We start from the raw sequence: 16,853 nt of genomic DNA, 5'->3' as shown, positions 1-16,853 counted from the left end.
CATACAGATTGTAGAGTTTATTTCTTTATTTTCTGCTTTTTATTTTTCGTTTAAATTATTTGGTGGGATTGTTTTAGCATAATGCATAATATATATATATATATATATATATATATATATATTAAAAACTAACATTTAGTTGGAAACTATAATCCAGGTTTGGATGTAACAGTATTGGCATTTGATGATTTAGGTTTAGGTCTTCTTGTACGACTGATTCAGATAGCATTGATGAAACTATAATCCAGGTTTTAGATCATTGTGATTTAAGCCTGGAAGAGAAGATATTAGAGAAATGATATATGTGCACTTCCAGGCAAACACAGTTTACAAACATATCCTGTAGGCATAATTACACAGTTTAAAAAAATGGAAGATGACATAGTCATGTATAATTTACACACTTTAAATAAGTGGAAGATGATATAGATCTTTCAATCTCAGTTACCTAATAGTTATTGAATTATGGGATCTTAAACTATGTTTTTTGTATTTGACATGTGATTTCTTTGTTATGTGCTGCAGAGTACTCTCCCTTTCTTGGAATTGAGAAGGGAGCAGTTCTTTAAGAAGCCCGGGTCTTCAATGATTCTCAGCTAGATTCAAGGAGGTGTTCACAAGTGATTGTTTTGTTCATCTCATATGATTCTTGCTATTAGGATTTTTTTGATGAGGTTATTATAGGATTATTGTAATCCTTTCTTTGCCCACTTAATCTTGATATATTAATGTTTGAATGACATGTTATTCTTGTTCACAAAAAGGTTATAATGGTCACAAGCTCACTCATGAAGGATATGAATAGCAAAACTGATGTGTATCGAGCAAATGCAATCCGTGTTTTATGCCGTATTACAGATGCAACACTTCTTACTCAAATTGAGAGGTACTTAAAGCAAGCTGTTGTTGACAAGAATCCTGTGGTTGCCAGTGCATCTTTAGTCAGTGGTATCCATATACTCCAGGTACAACTAAGCATTTGGGAGATTGTATTATGTGCAGTGTTCTATATTTATCTTCAAAGATATTTTTTTAACAGTCCTTACTTATTTTGCCTTTTGTTTTATTTGAAATTTTAGACAAACCCTGAGATTGTAAAAAGATGGAGTAAAGAAGTACAATAAGCAGTTCAATCAAGGGCTGCACTTGTACAGTTTCATGCACTTGCTCTACTCCACCAGGTATGAAAACATTTGCCTTATGTTGATTGGATACCTGTCATTCCCTTTCTCGCTATACCATGTTTTTAAACTTATATAATTAGCAATTCCTTGTTAAAAAATAAAAACTAAACCTGCTTTAACTTTCAACACCTGTTCTGTTTGTATAAGAAACTTTATATATTTGCAGATAAGACAACATGATAGCTTTACCAGGTATCACTACGAAAAAACGGTTCAAAGCAGCTCATTTGATTGGTAAAGATGTGGATCTAGGACGTTCTTTTCTTGCGTTGACAATAGAAGAGAAAATTGAGATGGTCGAGTTGTATACCGATGGTTCAATGGGATAGTTGTGTATGGTTGAAGTATGTTTTGTATGTGAATTGGTTTTAACTATGGTTAATGTTTTTTGCTTAAAAACTATGTTTTGTATGTGAATTGGTTTGATCAATGCATATTTTGGTTGGAATTTATGCATCTTTTTATATGTTTTTTATTTTTTAATAAATATTTGTTATGAAAAAAATACTTGTGCTAATGATAAAGTTGATATAATTCTCTGTTTATTTTCTATGTACCAAACAAGAGAAATGATTCTCAGCTATATTTCTCTACTGAAATCTCCGTACTACCAAACAGAACAGTCAATTCTCATTCTCCAGACCAATTCCCTTCCTCTGCAATTCCATTTCTCTATTCCATCTCTCTACAATTCCATTCTATGTAGCAAACAGCCCCGGGTACGAAATAATAAACAAGCTATAAGTTGAGTGAAAGAAAAACCCACCCAAGTCGAAGAATCATATTATTATCATCGGTATCGCTACTCACCATCTCCTCCGATCAAATCAATGGCTGCTAACAAGGAAGAAACCGCAGTGGCCGCCGATCTCATCGACTTCCTTAACGCCTCTCCCACCGCATTCCACGCCGTAGGTAAGTAGTAACCAACTCACCTCGCCATTTCAATTCATTCCGTCCTGTGTTAATTATTATCTACATATAAAACTGTTTTTATTTATTCATCTATAGACGAAGCGAAGCGTCAATTGAAAGCTGCAGGATACGAGCAGATCTTCGAGCGAGGCGATTGGAATCTAAAACCCGGAAACAAGTATTTCTTCACCAGGAATTACTCCACCATTGTTGCCTTTGCTATTGGCAAAAAGTATGTCTTCATTTCCACCCCTACTCTTGCTTATCATAATTAGGTTTTTTAATTTTCAAAAAATATTATTTATTGTTTAGGTATGTTGCTGGAAATGGATTTCACATAGTAGGTGCTCATACTGATAGTCCTTGTCTCAAATTAAAGCCTGTTTCAAAGGTAATTGGATCTTTCACTTTTGTATGTTATCAGCTTTCTATTTCTTTCACTCTATGCAGTTAACGCGGAAAATTATCGGATATCGGTTTATGACCGACATTTGAGATATTGGTAATTTTAATATTATGCACACACACACACACTACTAGTAGTAGAGCCCGAGCGTTGCGGCGGGGATGCAATGGGTATACGGTCGGTACGGATTTCAGCTCGTTATGATACCACATTTGCTCTAACAAATTTATAATTGGTGTGGTTTACAATACAATTTTTTATTCTTAAAATAAACTAAACAGAAATACACCTGCTCAAACAAACTAAACAAAATTGATTTAAAGTATAATGTTCTCAAACAAGGAGATCATCACGATTTAAACCTGCTCCCAGATTTCTGCTTTTATCTTTGCATAATGCTCCCAATCATGTTGTTCAAAAGGGTCCTCTACTGATACAATGGGAAAAATTAATATGCCTCATTTCTACTTAAAAGAGATTTTAGGGAATCCTTAGTAAATAAAAGCAACATTAAATAACATATAAAATTAAAGTTGATTCAACCGGATACTCAAATCAAACCCCTCATTAAGAAATTTTAATTCAGTATTTTAGGAAGCACATTGAGGCGTGATGCTATCAGATATTCAAATCAGACCCCTCATAAAGACATTTAAATTCAGTATTTAGGGAGCAGACTGAGGCGTCATGCTATCTTTTGCTCCAGAGATTTGGTTAGCCTGAAACATCACCCAAAATGTACCAAAATAAGAAAAATCGTATTACATGTTAAATTTGTTGTTATTAAAAAATAAAACAGATTGTGACAATATAATTTTTCTAACCATGAATTAAGGCATTAGTTATTTAAGAAACTTATGTCGTGATCCTAAGTCACAAAAATTTATATCAGAAAGCAGCTTCCTTATCTTCAGATGTTCTGTTATTGTTCGTCAATTTTTTTTGTAATTAAATAAAATAAGACAAACCGAAGTTATATGTATAAATTGTATTAACAGAAACAAGTACAGACCTGTGTCCAGTATGAGATCCGAATACTGCAGTTCATGGGCAACCCATGGGTCAGAGAGTATGTAAACCATTCGTACAATGAATCTTCTTGCCTATAGAGTATTAATAACATGAAAGATTTAGACAATAAATGGAATCTAAGATCCATTATTAAAAACAGAGATCCAATATGTACCGGGTTGGGTCCCATGATCTGTATCTCTCTCTGGGCTGCTTGAAATCATTATGTTTTGGGATCACAATCTGCATTCACTAATGAACATAATCGTTTAATTACTTGAGCGTTAACAAAAACAGAAAGGGATCTTTTGATCCGTTTAGCAATAAAAGAGTCCACTTGTGTTATGTTTTACAACACCATCTCTCAAAGATCAAATAAGTTATGGTAAAGTGTTCAACTAAAAAAAGAACCGGGGCAAACGATGTATAGGTCATTTTTGGGCTCAAACCGAACCTCTTGTGCTGGATTTGAATCCAAACGTTTTTTTTAAAGAAGAATAATACTCAATAAACCAATGGCACCAAGAGTTATGTAGCCTGTAAAATATAATTTAAAACATAAGAAGTGTTGCTGGTAATATACATTGATAAAATAATATTAAGAAAATATGGAAACAAACAATATGAAGTGACCGTCCTTGTTTACCTGAACACACATGGTAGGAAGTATATGTTGTAAAAAAGGTTCATCTCCAATGGTCCTGTACTCCTGTTGGTCCCTGAAACATGATGTAAATATTCATAATATGTGAACTCCAAACATAAGTTAGCCACGATAGTAATGCACGTAATCACGCAGGAGAGATCTTTGGTTTTGAAGCTTAATTTCATGAAAGTAAAAAAAATAAAAAATAAAGTGAGACGGAGCTGATACAAGAGTTGGTATGTTCATATGTAGAGTAACCGGCTGCAGGCATATTCAAAGGAGGGTCGCGAATACAAACAACTTTATTGTTTATATAATATGTATCTAATATATTAAATATGTATCTACTTAATAATTATTATTGTTATTAATAAAATTATGACAAAAAATAACTAAATAATATAAAATATGATGTGTAAAATTTATAACTATGAATAGACATAACAGAGAATTACAAATGTATGAGAAAAGTGAATAAATTATAAACGAGTTGAGACCGAGTTTTGAAAACTATTCGCGAGCCAAGCTTGAGCTCTAGTAAGTTAAACAAGTTAAGATCGGGCTCTTGTAAAAACATATTATAAGCTTGGGTTCTACTCGGCATGTGTTGACCCCGATCTAAAGGCCCATTTTAGCAATTTTACTCCATTTTTATTGTAAAAACGCATAAATCTTTCAATATAAAAGTCACACATTTAATTATACAATAAAATTTCAATCATATGATGTCAATTTGACATTCACAAGATTTTACCAAATTTTCATAAATTTTATCAACTTTTCTTCTAAAAGTATTCTTTTATCTTTTGTAATTCCGCTGTGCATCACAAAGTTCAAACAGTAACATGTACGATAAATGATCGATAGACCGTTATAGTGGACACGAAGCAAACAACTGCAGACGCATGAATACAGTTCTTAGCAGCTACTATGCATATTACTCTGCATATAAAAGTAAGAAACGATTTGCACCCTCGATAAAGATTGAACATATATAGCCACTAATTCAATAGTCCTAACGACGAACCTATATATTCCAGCCAAAATTAGAAGATGTGATTGCTTTGCATGAAAAAACCTGACTCGTATACTTTGCAAAAACCTAGAAACTTTTTTAGAGCAATAAGTAAATGGAATAATAATGTTGTAAAAAGATTGTGCATTGATGGAAAAAGGCAGCAACTTTATGAGAGCAAGAAAGATAATAGCATACCTATACAAAATATTTCACCATCTGTTGAAAAGCCAAGATTGTGTCTCCTAATTAATTCTCCTTCTAACCTGATTCAGCAAAACATACATAAATAGTACTAAATAGTGATTAATAGATGCAAAGTACACATAATTGAGTAAATTTAAGTAACTTTGTAATGCAAATAGCAAAGAAGCTGCAGTAAAAGTATACAACAATGAACCAAATAATTCCTTCACTTCTTCAGTATTATCTGTCAAAAGACAGCCAACATCAGAAACTAAACAAACTGATTCCCAACTCTAGGTATAATCAAAGAGATAAAATCATACGCCTGATAGCAAATTATTAAAGGAATCTGAAGTTAGTTCTCTAAATAAAATTTGTCTTTGGAAACCGAAAGAATAGATCCTCAAAAATCATAATTAACATTTTACACTTGATAAATGGATAAAAGGAAGTATTTGGTTAGCAGTAAAAGGAAACATGTAAATGCAAGATTTATAAGTGAGCACGTTGTTTCGGTTCGGGTGTTGTTTACTTCATTTTTAACCCTAATCGACTCCCAAAGTCGCCCGTAATTCAATTAAACAACAGCTGACTTACCCAAACTCGACAACCGAGCCCGACCCTAAGCAGCACGCAACCCGATTAAACATTATCCGAGTTGCGCGATCGCGATTAAACAGCTACCGAAACCGACCCGAAAGGGTGAGCATATCGGCCAGGAGAATAGGAGATTACAGTTGATGTTTGGCATTGATTAAAATAAAGTGAAGGCAATTATATACTACAAACTTTCATCAAATTATATGAGATGCATAGGCATTGATTAAATAAAGCAAAGGCAATTATATACTGCAAACTTTCATCAAATTATATGAGAATCTGCAGCTTCTTCTAGGTTGGCTGCGTGTGCATTTAAACCTGGATTCAAATATAGAAGTATTCATATGGTTACAGGAAATTGAAAAGAACACAACCTTCATTGGCTACAGAAAATGAATTTAAAGATAGATTATACTGAAACAGAAACCCTAAATTCAATCCATTGTACAATGTTAAAACAATAACCTTGTGAGTTTCCCTAATGCAAGGACGAATTTAGCAAAAGACTAACCTGGATTGCTCGGTCATACCACACTTCACCAAGGATGAGGCGAATGAATTGCAAGTGATTGAGTAGTTTCAAACTAATGATTACCTTAAATAAATTAAACGATGGAATTGAAACTGATGAAGCCCTAACTCCTGTGCGTCGATGTAGTTGAAACGTCGGGGTCATTGAAGAAGATGAGAATTGAATGAGTGTCAATGCCAGAGTTAAAGTCGCCTGAGGGCCGTCGAGAATTTAACGGAGCATTGAATGTACCGGCGTCTCACCGGAAAAGTATCAATTACCATTTTGTCCTTATTTGTTTTATAGATAATATAGATATAGATATATATATGTGTGTATGTGTGTAGCAATTTAACACTAACAATTGTAGCAAGTAGGAACTGATCAAGACTTAAAACACTAAAAATTGACAATTAAGACTTAAAATACTGATATCGGAAAAATCGGTGATATATCAGTCAAATTTGGGTCCAATATCGGTCAATATCGCTGATATTATCGGGACTGATATTTTGACCGATATTTCACATGGGGACTGATAACCGATATACGGGCGATATTGACTGCATAGGTTTCAGTGATGGAATTTGAGGTTTGGTTTGGTGCATATTGATTAGGTATCAAAAGGTGGCTATTTGGAAGTTGGTGTTCAGACTTATGGAGGTGGTTTATGGCACACATGGTTTGACCGTGATTTGACCATTGCTGGAAGAATGATTATTAAACAAGGGAAAGGTGACTCTGCAACTTACTCGCACCGGCTCGTTAGAATTCACGAGCCTATTATGCGGATTCCAACCCTTGCTATCCATCTTGACAGGTATTCTAGTATGGTTTGAAGTTGGGACCTTTTGACTTGAAATACAGTTTAATAGAGTTTTGACCTGTTTATAGCAAACGGGCCTTGACAGTTTTGATTGTTTTGATGGCTTTGGTTGGATAGGGGTATTAATGATGGATTTAAGGTGAATACACAAACTCATCTGGCTCCAGTTTTGGCAACATCGGTTAAGGTAATAATATTAGTTTATTTAAATATAGTATTGAATATTTATACTTTATGTTAAGTTGCTACTATATGTTTAATAGGCTGAGCTTAACAAAGCACTTGCTGAGAATGTGCCAGATGGGAAGCCCAATGAAAGCTCAAATGCTTCTGGTAACCAGAAGCATCATCCTCTTCTGTTGCAGGTGGTGCACTTTATTTTTTATATTGATTTGTTAGTTTTCATAAGTTAGTTTAATATACTGATTATTTGTTTTCCTATTGTTAGCTTCTTGCAGCTCATGCTGACTGTAAACCAGATGACATTTGTGATTTTGAATTACAAGCATGTGATACACAACCAAGTGTAATTGCTGGTGCAATGAAGGAGTTTGTATTTTCTGGAAGACTTGATAATCTTTGTATGTCTTTCTGCTCTTTGAAGGTAAGAATTACTGTTTGCCCCTTTGTGTGTGTTTCTAAAATAAACGTATGGGCTACAAAACAACAACAATCATAACCAATAAAATCCCACCAATAGCACAACTATTAGCAGGGTATGGGGAGGGTGGGATGCAGGCAAACTGTACCTCTATCCCGAAGAATAGAGTTGCAAAATAGGCATATGGGTTGATTCTATAAAAAACTAATTCACCTACTTTTGTATATTTAAGTACCTAAACTTGTAAAAGTTACACTGAAAGTCGCTAAATTAATCTTTGCATATTTATAGCCCATAAATTTGTCTAAAATACTCAATACTTCCGTTTTTTTTTACAAATAATGACTTTTCAAATCTTAAATTGGTTAAAGTTTGATAAAGTGACAGTCAACATGTTTGCAAAAAAAAGAAAAAAAAGTTTACACCATGTTTTCTTTACCAGTTTAAGAGTAAACAAGAATTCAAAAGCACGCGCATATTAGACAAGTTTGGGGACTTTAGTATGCAAAAGTTAGTTTACTGACCTTTCTCATGTGTTCTTTTACAAGTTGCGGGACTTTAGTATATATCAAAGTTAGTTTGAGTGATATTTTTAGTGAAAATTGAAAAGTTATATTGTTTTTTTTATGGCATTAACCTTATACGGTATGGATCTCTTCAGAAGTCCAAAATTTAAGAACTTCAAGAACTCCTAACAACCAATCATTTTGTTTTTCTATTTTATATATTTAACGTTATTTGAGGGTATTTTTGTCATGATTACATATATGTGTAATAACCAATTAGCATATATGTACTCATAAAGTTACTTACAATAAATGACAATACTACCCTCAGATAATATTAATATAAAATAACTAAAAAGTGATTGATTGTTAAGAGTTTATAAAGTTCTTATATTTTTTGGAAGTCCTGATCCTAACTAAAAAGTGATCCTACACACACACACACATACATATCATACTACATATATGCTACATGTATGCTACGTGTATGCAGTATACTGCATATATGTAGTATATATACTGCAGTATACTGTTTATATGGTTATACGTGTTTACTTTTTCGGTTTTCTAATAATTTGGATATTGATTTCAGGCATTAGTAGACGCCACAGTGTCAGAAAAAAGTCTTGAAGATGAGAGTGGTGTAAGAATGGTGGCATTATTTGTTCATGAAGAAGTAGGATCTAGTTCTGCACAAGGAGCTGGATCTCCAGTTATGTTTGATGCTCTATCCCGAATTACAACCTTTTTCTCTTCAAATCCACAGGTAAAAATAATAATAATAGCTTCATATCCTAATTATTTTAATCTCTAATGAGTGTGGTGTAAGAATGATTGCATTGTCTTTACTGTAGTTACTAGAAAAAGCAATTCAGAAAAGCTTTTTGGTGTCTGCTGACATGGCACACGCCTTGCACCCGAATTAATGGTTCGTGTTAACTATCTTTTGTATAGTCTCTTTTTTATCGTATTCTCATATTAATTTATTTTCAGAATATTTTTTAGGACAAACATGAAGAGAATCATCAACCGAAGTTACATTCTGGGCTTGTGATTAAACACAATGCAAATCAACGATATGCTACTAATGCTGTTACCGCTTTCATATTCAGGGAAATAGCAGCCAAACACAATCTTCCTGTTCAGGTTTGTCCGTTAATTCTTCATTCTCGACACCTAATATTCTTCTAAAATACTCTATTACTTGTATAAATGCAACTAGTGCGTTAAAACTTAAAACAGGTTGGGTAGGTAATAGGATCGGGTTAACCCATCAAGTTTTTGTGTCCACTTTTGAACTTTTTTAAGATAATGTATATTTAATAAGATTACAAAAAGTTATATTAGGTGTGTGTATGGGTCGGTTTTGGCTTTTGAAAACAATTTGGTTTTTTTTTTCCAGTTTTGCTGTTTGGACTTGAAACTTTTGGGCCGAGAAAATCAAATGATGATTGTGGGCCTCAAACTTTTTGCCTAAATTTTTTTTCGTTAATTAATGATTTATTGACTATTAGACATTTGGGGCTAAAATTTTTGGGTTACACCATTTATATTTTTTTTTAATAAATTATTTAACGTTCAAACACAAAATATATAATCCATAAAATATAATAAAAATTTCGGTTTTTCAGTTTTTACGGGTTTGGTTTTTATGGTCCGGTTCGGTTTTTTTGGTACATGCAAAGCCAAGACCTAGCTGTAAATTTGTTCAAAGAAAAACATAATACAAAAGGTCAGTTTTGGGTTGGGTTTTTGAAGCTTAAAGATGAAATGATAAAGAGAATGTTTATGCATAACAGGACTTTGTGGTTCGGAATGACATGCCATGCGGTTCAACCATAGGCCCGATTCTGGCAAGTGGGACAGGGATTCGGACTGTTGATATTGGGGCCCCACAACTGTCGATGCACAGCATTAGAGAGATGTGTGCGGTTGATGATGTGAAGCATTCGTGTGAGCATTTAAAGGCGTTTTATGAAGAATTCACTCGTCTTGATGCCAAAATTGCAGTTGACATTTAGAAGTCGATCTATCAAGTGGAATATGGTTCAAATGCATTTGTTTCAGTTACTGATCCGATACATGGTTTTTGAATATGTAGTTTGCTTTTGAACTTGTGTAACATTTGGTCTTACAAACATCAAAATCAATCTTATGAACGGGTTTGACCCGACAATAAACTTGAGTTTTGACCAGTTTGTTAACAAATGTGTTCTTTTTTTTTTATTTATTTTAATTAGTTATAAATTTTAAAAAATATGATTTTTAGTTAAATTATAGGGTTGAATACGGTGGAGGGGATACGCTCCTTAGGATACTGGGGATGAGCTTAGTATTGGTACTAAAAGTATTGGCACCGAAAATTCCCAAATATAGGTACCGGTGTATGGTACTGGTATCAAAGGTAAACATTCGGAAAAATACTGGTATCGTACCGATCTCGAAACGTCAAAAAATCGGTATTGACAATACCAGATTTAGTACATGATACCATTTGCTCATCATTACTCCTTCCTCCATCGTAAACCCCGTCTTCATAGTAAATCAAAAAAGCTTAAAAATTCACTCCATCTCATCCCCAATCTCTACACCCAACCCCATATCTTTTTATGGGAACTCAAGCCCATCTCCCCTATATGAGGAGTATTTTGGATCTCCATAATCGTTTTAATTGTTATTTTTGTAAGCGGATGTGAATGAAGGAACGAGAAAAAAAAAATAAATAATAATAATAATAATAATAAAAAGAAAAAGAAAAAATTACAATTTTTGTTTTTTTAAATTACATAAATTATGGAACGAGTCCTTTTTAAAATAAGTTTCATCTTTTATCCTCAGTTTTAGTCCTTTATACTAACGACCATCCGTTATTTCAGTTAAGTATTGACATGTGCTAGACATATGAGGGTATTGCGGTAATTTTACCTCTAAATATTAATTATTAAAAAAAGCCAAAATTAATAAAATAATAAGTATGATGTGACCACTAAACCCTATCATATGTATCTTTCTTTTTCATTGTAGCCACGCCTCCTTCCTCCCAACCCCAGCCACCACCATTAAAGGGCCGCCGGCCACCACCATCGACAGAAGCGCCGACCACCACCATCGATCAGGAGAAACACCGGCCACCACTATCAACAGGACCTCCTGCACCACCACTTCAACATATTCATGGAATCAGGTGTAAGAACCGGATTAAATCCACCATACTTACTAGATCTAACCGGAAAAAAAAAACCCAACCTCCCACCCAATTTTGAATCACAACAAAACCTCATGTCACAAATCAACGACATAGGGTTTATATCTAACCAACGAAACAGAAGCCGATACAACCTCATGTCACAAATTGGTGACTTAGGGTTTTCCGGCAAGTGAATGAAGATGATGGACTTAAATTTGATCCTTCAAATTCAATTTGTGCTGTAAGTGTGTTATAATACTGCACAATAATTATTAGTGGGGGCATTCCATTAGGTTTTTACTCAGCGAAACTCAAATCTAGCCATGGATATAATACACGCTCTCCGGAGTGCCCAAGTCATCTTGCCAAAAACACAGATGGGGAGGGGCTTTACTCGAATGAAGATGAAGGGTTTTATTTTTAACATATACGGCCCCTCTTATTTTTGAGTTGGAACGAAATCTTTAAGCTTGTTACATAAATAGCCCTTAAAAGGTTAAAAAGACTAAAATGCTCTCATGTGCTGGTGACTTAACTAAAATAATGGGTGGTGGTCGTTAGTGTAAAGGACTAAAACCAAGGAAAATATGCAAATAAATGATAAATAATGAAACTTATTTTTAAAAATGACGCATTCCATAATTTTATTAATTTAAAGGGACAAAAATTGTAATTAAGAATAAACAAGTATTGTTTAATTGAATTGGGTTAGATATGAGGAATGAGATGTGGGAAATTTTTGGAAAATAAGAGAAGACTTTAAAAAATTATGTAGTTTAATTAAATTATAGAAATATCTCAATAAGGATGAGAGATGGAGTGTGAATTTTAAAAAATTAATAGTAAACTGTTTAACACAACACGATATTATTAACTACATAAGTTTATTTTTTGAATAATTTGTTTTAAAAGGTCCAGGGGTGGAACAAGGGCAGTTTAGGAAGTTCACAAGTGCTATTGAAACCCCAAAAAGACGACGAAAGAAGAAGAGACTGACGGAAAAAAATAGATTCCGGAGAAGAAGAAGATTCAGATTCATTCATTGTCAACGCAAATCCACCACCAACCATTGCCTGTAAGTCCCAAATTCACCCTTTATTATTCACTCAATTCTAGGGTTTCAGTTTCACACACCCACAACCCTTAATCCATTCAAAATGGGTCTCGATTTTCACCTAATTTAGATTACCCACAAACCATTCTTTATTTACTTCCGTTCGATTAATCCGTCGAAATATATAACGGGTTTTCTTTAATTGATTATTATGGCAGGAAGTAGTAATAATAATTTGATGAAAAACGTCGAGGGTTCAAGTGGGCTTGGTAATTCCGAGGCTCAACTTCAGTCTATGCCGCCGCCCGTCAAGCATCCCCAGATGTCCGAGCCGCAGGCACAGGCGTTAGCGCAGTCTCAATACGTGCAGGCACAGGTTCAGGCTCATGCGCGAGCCGCTCATGCTCGGTTTCAAGCACAATTGGCTCAGTCCCAGAAGCAGAATTTGATGGGAGGGGTTGGTAATAATAACAATAATAATAGTAATAGTGTTACTGTGGGTGTTTCGTCACCGTCAACGGTTACACCGATGAATGCGAAACGATCGGGTGGTCAAAGACCGTCTTCTCGCCCCTCAAGTGCTTCTGGTGGTGCAGCTAGTTCGCCTTTGAAAACCATGGAGCTTGCACCCGTTCCCCGTAGGCGAAAACGGGCCCCACCCGAGTACCAAATACCAGAAAAGGTAGCTGCTCTTTTGCCCCAATCGGCGCTTTACACTAAGTTATTGGAATTCGAGAGTCGGGTTGATGCTGCGTTAGCTAGAAAAAAGGTTGACGTTCAAGAATCGGTCAAGAACCCGGCCCACGTGCAGAAAACGCTTAGGATTTACGTTTTCAACACGTTTGCGAACCAAACACACACACAATCCGAGAATCTTGAGCCACCTTCATGGTCTCTCAAGATTGCTGGCAAGATATTGGATAACAGGTTGGATTTGTCTGACCCGTTACCCCTTTTGCAAAACCCGTCTTTAACAAGCCCAAAGTTTTCATCTTTTTTCAAGAAAGTCACTATTTACTTGGATCAAAAACTTTACCCGGATAACCACGTGATATTATGGGATAGTTCAAGATCCTTAAACCTAAACGAGGGTTTTGACGTTAAACGAAAAGGGGACAAAGAATTCACTGCTATTATCCGATTAGAAATGAATTACACACCTGAAAGATTGAAACTTTCACCCGCTTTGAGTGAGATTCTTGGGCTCGAGATCGAGACCCGTTCACGAGTCCTCTCTGCGATTTGGCATTATGTGAAAGTCAAAAACCTTCAAGTCTCAGATGACACATCATATTTCACGTGTGACCTGCCACTTAAAAAACTATTTGGAGAAGAAAAGGTGAAGTTTTCAATGGTTTCACAAAAGATTTCACAACATTTGACTCAACCGGGGCCAATACATTTGGAGCACAAAATCAAGCTTTCGGGTGATAATAATCCGGTTGGAAACACGTGTTATGATGTTCGTGTTGATGTTCCTTTTAATTTAGATAAAGATGTGTCTAATTTTTTGGAAAAGTTGGAGAAACACAAAGAGATTGATGCGTGTGATGAAGTAATTTGCTCGGCTATTAAGAAGATTCATGAACATAGGCGTAGACAGGCTTTTTTTCTAGGGTTTAGTGAGTCACCGGGTGAGTTTATTAATGGGTTGGTTGAGTCACAGAGTAAGGATTTGAAGACGGCTGCAGGTGATGCTACACGGAATGCTGAAAAAGAGCAACGAGCTGAGTTTTATAATCAATCATGGTGAGCTATTTGGTTTCTGCTATTTATTTATATTTATTTAAGTATTAGAGGTGGGCACGGGAAATTGGGTGGGTTTGACGGGTTGGGTAAAGGGTCAAAATTGGTACGTTTTGTATCATTGGAATGGGCGAGTTGGGTTGACCCGAAACACTTTTGTTCGTGATCTTTAAATAAATTTGTTATCCAACATGATTTGGAAAATATATGACTTCAGTAATTGTATAATGTTTTATAAGAAAATGATAACAATTTACATGCACTTTGAACAACTTCAACTTTTTTGATCTGTTGGAGATAATTCATAAAATGCAACCCGAATAGTTCCATTTATAAGTAAATTAGTTGAAACCGTCATATCTAGGGTGGTTTAAAAAGCTCGCGGCTCACTCGAAAAAAGCTCACCCGAAATTAGCTCATGTATAAACAAGCCAAGCCCGTTTGAAATGAGCACACTGATCCTTAAACGAGCCGAGCATGAGCCAAGCTCGGCTGGGCTTGTGGCTCGCTGGTTCGTTTAAATTAAAGGCCAAGTTTATATACATATGCATGCATACACACACACACGTACGTCTGTGTGCGTGCAAATTAAAGCAGTAAGACATTTTTTTAATGAAAAGAATAAAAAATATTGAATATACTTTTAATATTGATACGCCCTGCTTGCGGTGCGCGCATATAATGTATATATGTGTGAACCCTTGGGTGGGCAAAAGTAAAATTGCACTAATTTTGACGTTATTTTACTAATCTCGTGAAAATAACGTTAAAAGTGGCGGAAGGTTAATCAGGCATCATGTGGTGGCGTTGATAGCCGAAAGACAAGGGCTCATGCACCGATCAGCCGGTGTCCCGATGATTGAGTGCTATGTGCCTTATGTCCAAGGCTTGATGCAAAACTACTATCGAGCCGGGGGTCTCACCGGAAGCAGCCTCTCTATCCCTATGGGATAGAGGTAAGGCTGTCTACATCTTACCCTCCTCAGACCCTACCATAGCATTGCTATTGGTGGGATATATTGAGTACGATGATGATGATGATGACTTTTAATATTGAAATTCTCGTTTTTTCTCCTCTAAGAGTAAATCCCTGATTTTAATATGTTTATAATATAATCCAAAATAGTAACCCAGAATTCAAATATAAAAATATGATTTTCCATATGTCAAACTATCAAAGTATAATTTAATAAAAAAATAAAAAATTAACGAGCCGGCTCGATGAGTTACGAGCTGGCTTGAGCTTTTGATGAGTCAAGCTCTAGCCAACATTTCAGTTCGTTACAATAAACGAGCTGGGTCGGCTTGATTTGTAAAATAGCTGATCCTGAGCCCATGCCCACCCTGGCTTGGCTTGTTTACAGCCCTAGGCCTACATCTACTGGTTCCTTTCCATATAGCTGATGCACATGACAAAATTGCATTTAAGTTATCCCACATGATGCAAAGTGGTTATAAAAAGTGTGCATTTTAAACGTGATTATTGCGTGTTTTAGAATAAGATTTAAGTAAATTAATTGATTAAAGTTAGGTGATCTATTTTTATCTCAATTTTCAGTTTTTTAACCCATCTTCTTACCTTTTTTTCTTGAACTTTTGAAGATTGAAAATAAGATATTAACAAAATGCAACATTTTTCTTTACTTCGGAATTTTTTTGTTTCCATAGTTCTTTACTTAAAAGTGGTTTTGTATTTAACGTGCTTCTATATATATTTATGTAACATACTTTTGTGCATTTAACTTAACAGGGTCGACGACGCTGTTGTTCGTTACTTGAACAGAAAACCGACCACAGGAAGCAATGCACCGGGAAGCACATAGTTCCATTGTTTCCATAGATTCAGATAGTCACAAATGTTGTCAAACTTATTATTATTAGATTGGGAAACTATGAGTTTGTATGCTATTTTCTTGCTTTCATTGATCCAGTCTTTAGGGATTTCCTATTATGTTCATATGGGGTGTGCTTTACCGTTTAAATCGAAACATGTCAACCAGGTTTCAGATTATATGGTTTGGTTTGATGCCCGACACGTTAAAAATTGATGTGTAAACTGAACCACTAACGGATCGTTAAAGATGATCTTATGAGATACATTAAATCATGTCGTATGTATGTTGGCGCATATTATAGTATGCACGTACGCGCATGTATTTGGTATGTTCGTGTATGACTGGTTTTTTCACGTCCATATGATTTTTGTATTAGTTTAGTTGTGTACTGTACGCACTTGTTCGATTTCCCTTGTTTAATTGAAACCACAAAGGCCCAAATCCATTGACGTTTAATTTTGAGGATTTTGGGGAGAGTTGGAGTTGGGGTAGGTGGGTAGTTGTCTAGTTGATACTGAATACCCGATAATATTAGTTTGTAACATCTTTAAAAGCACTTAATTTTAATTAATATATTGATCCTCACTAAAATAAAAAAAAATTGATGTGTATTTACTAAAATAC

At 34.9% G+C, this 16,853-nt stretch overlaps 1 protein-coding gene and 1 pseudogene across 2 annotated transcripts; both read left to right on the top strand.

Annotated features, from left to right (window-relative positions):
* The first annotated feature begins 2,005 nt into the window (after positions 1 to 2,005).
* LOC143563085 (putative aspartyl aminopeptidase) lies at positions 2,006 to 10,589 on the top strand (annotated as a pseudogene). Its single transcript, XR_013140599.1, has 11 exons — positions 2,006 to 2,099; positions 2,196 to 2,331; positions 2,412 to 2,490; positions 7,092 to 7,294; positions 7,418 to 7,487; positions 7,564 to 7,665; positions 7,749 to 7,904; positions 9,000 to 9,173; positions 9,262 to 9,339; positions 9,413 to 9,553; positions 10,207 to 10,589. The product of XR_013140599.1 is annotated as a putative aspartyl aminopeptidase (transcript).
* A 2,270-nt stretch (positions 10,590 to 12,859) lies between these two features.
* On the top strand, positions 12,860 to 16,245 carry LOC143563084 (SWI/SNF complex component SNF12 homolog). Its single transcript, XM_077050710.1, has 2 exons — positions 12,860 to 14,397; positions 16,145 to 16,245. The coding sequence occupies exons 1-2, from the start codon at positions 12,860 to 12,862 to the stop codon at positions 16,215 to 16,217; spliced, it is 1,611 nt and encodes a 536-aa protein (XP_076906825.1). The 3' UTR covers positions 16,218 to 16,245.
* Positions 16,246 to 16,853: the final 608 nt, after the last annotated feature.

The sequence above is a fragment of the Bidens hawaiensis genome, unplaced genomic scaffold (genome assembly GCF_021521415.1).
Source record: "Bidens hawaiensis isolate Kalapana, Puna unplaced genomic scaffold, B.hawaiensis_p1.1 tig00021268_1, whole genome shotgun sequence".
In the NCBI taxonomy this organism is placed as follows: Eukaryota; Viridiplantae; Streptophyta; class Magnoliopsida; order Asterales; family Asteraceae; genus Bidens; species Bidens hawaiensis.
The sequence above is the reverse complement of the archived record's forward strand: the minus strand, read 5'-3'. Positions and strand labels throughout refer to the sequence as shown.

Bases quoted from the DNA above. Each gene is read 5' to 3' on its own strand.
- LOC143563084 (XM_077050710.1), top strand. From the start codon at position 12,860: ATGGCAGGAAGTAGTAATAATAATTTGATGAAAAACGTCGAGGGTTCA. The intron at 14,398-16,144 runs GTGAGCTATTTG...TTAACTTAACAG, and splicing joins GAGTTTTATAATCAATCATG to GGTCGACGACGCTGTTGTTC.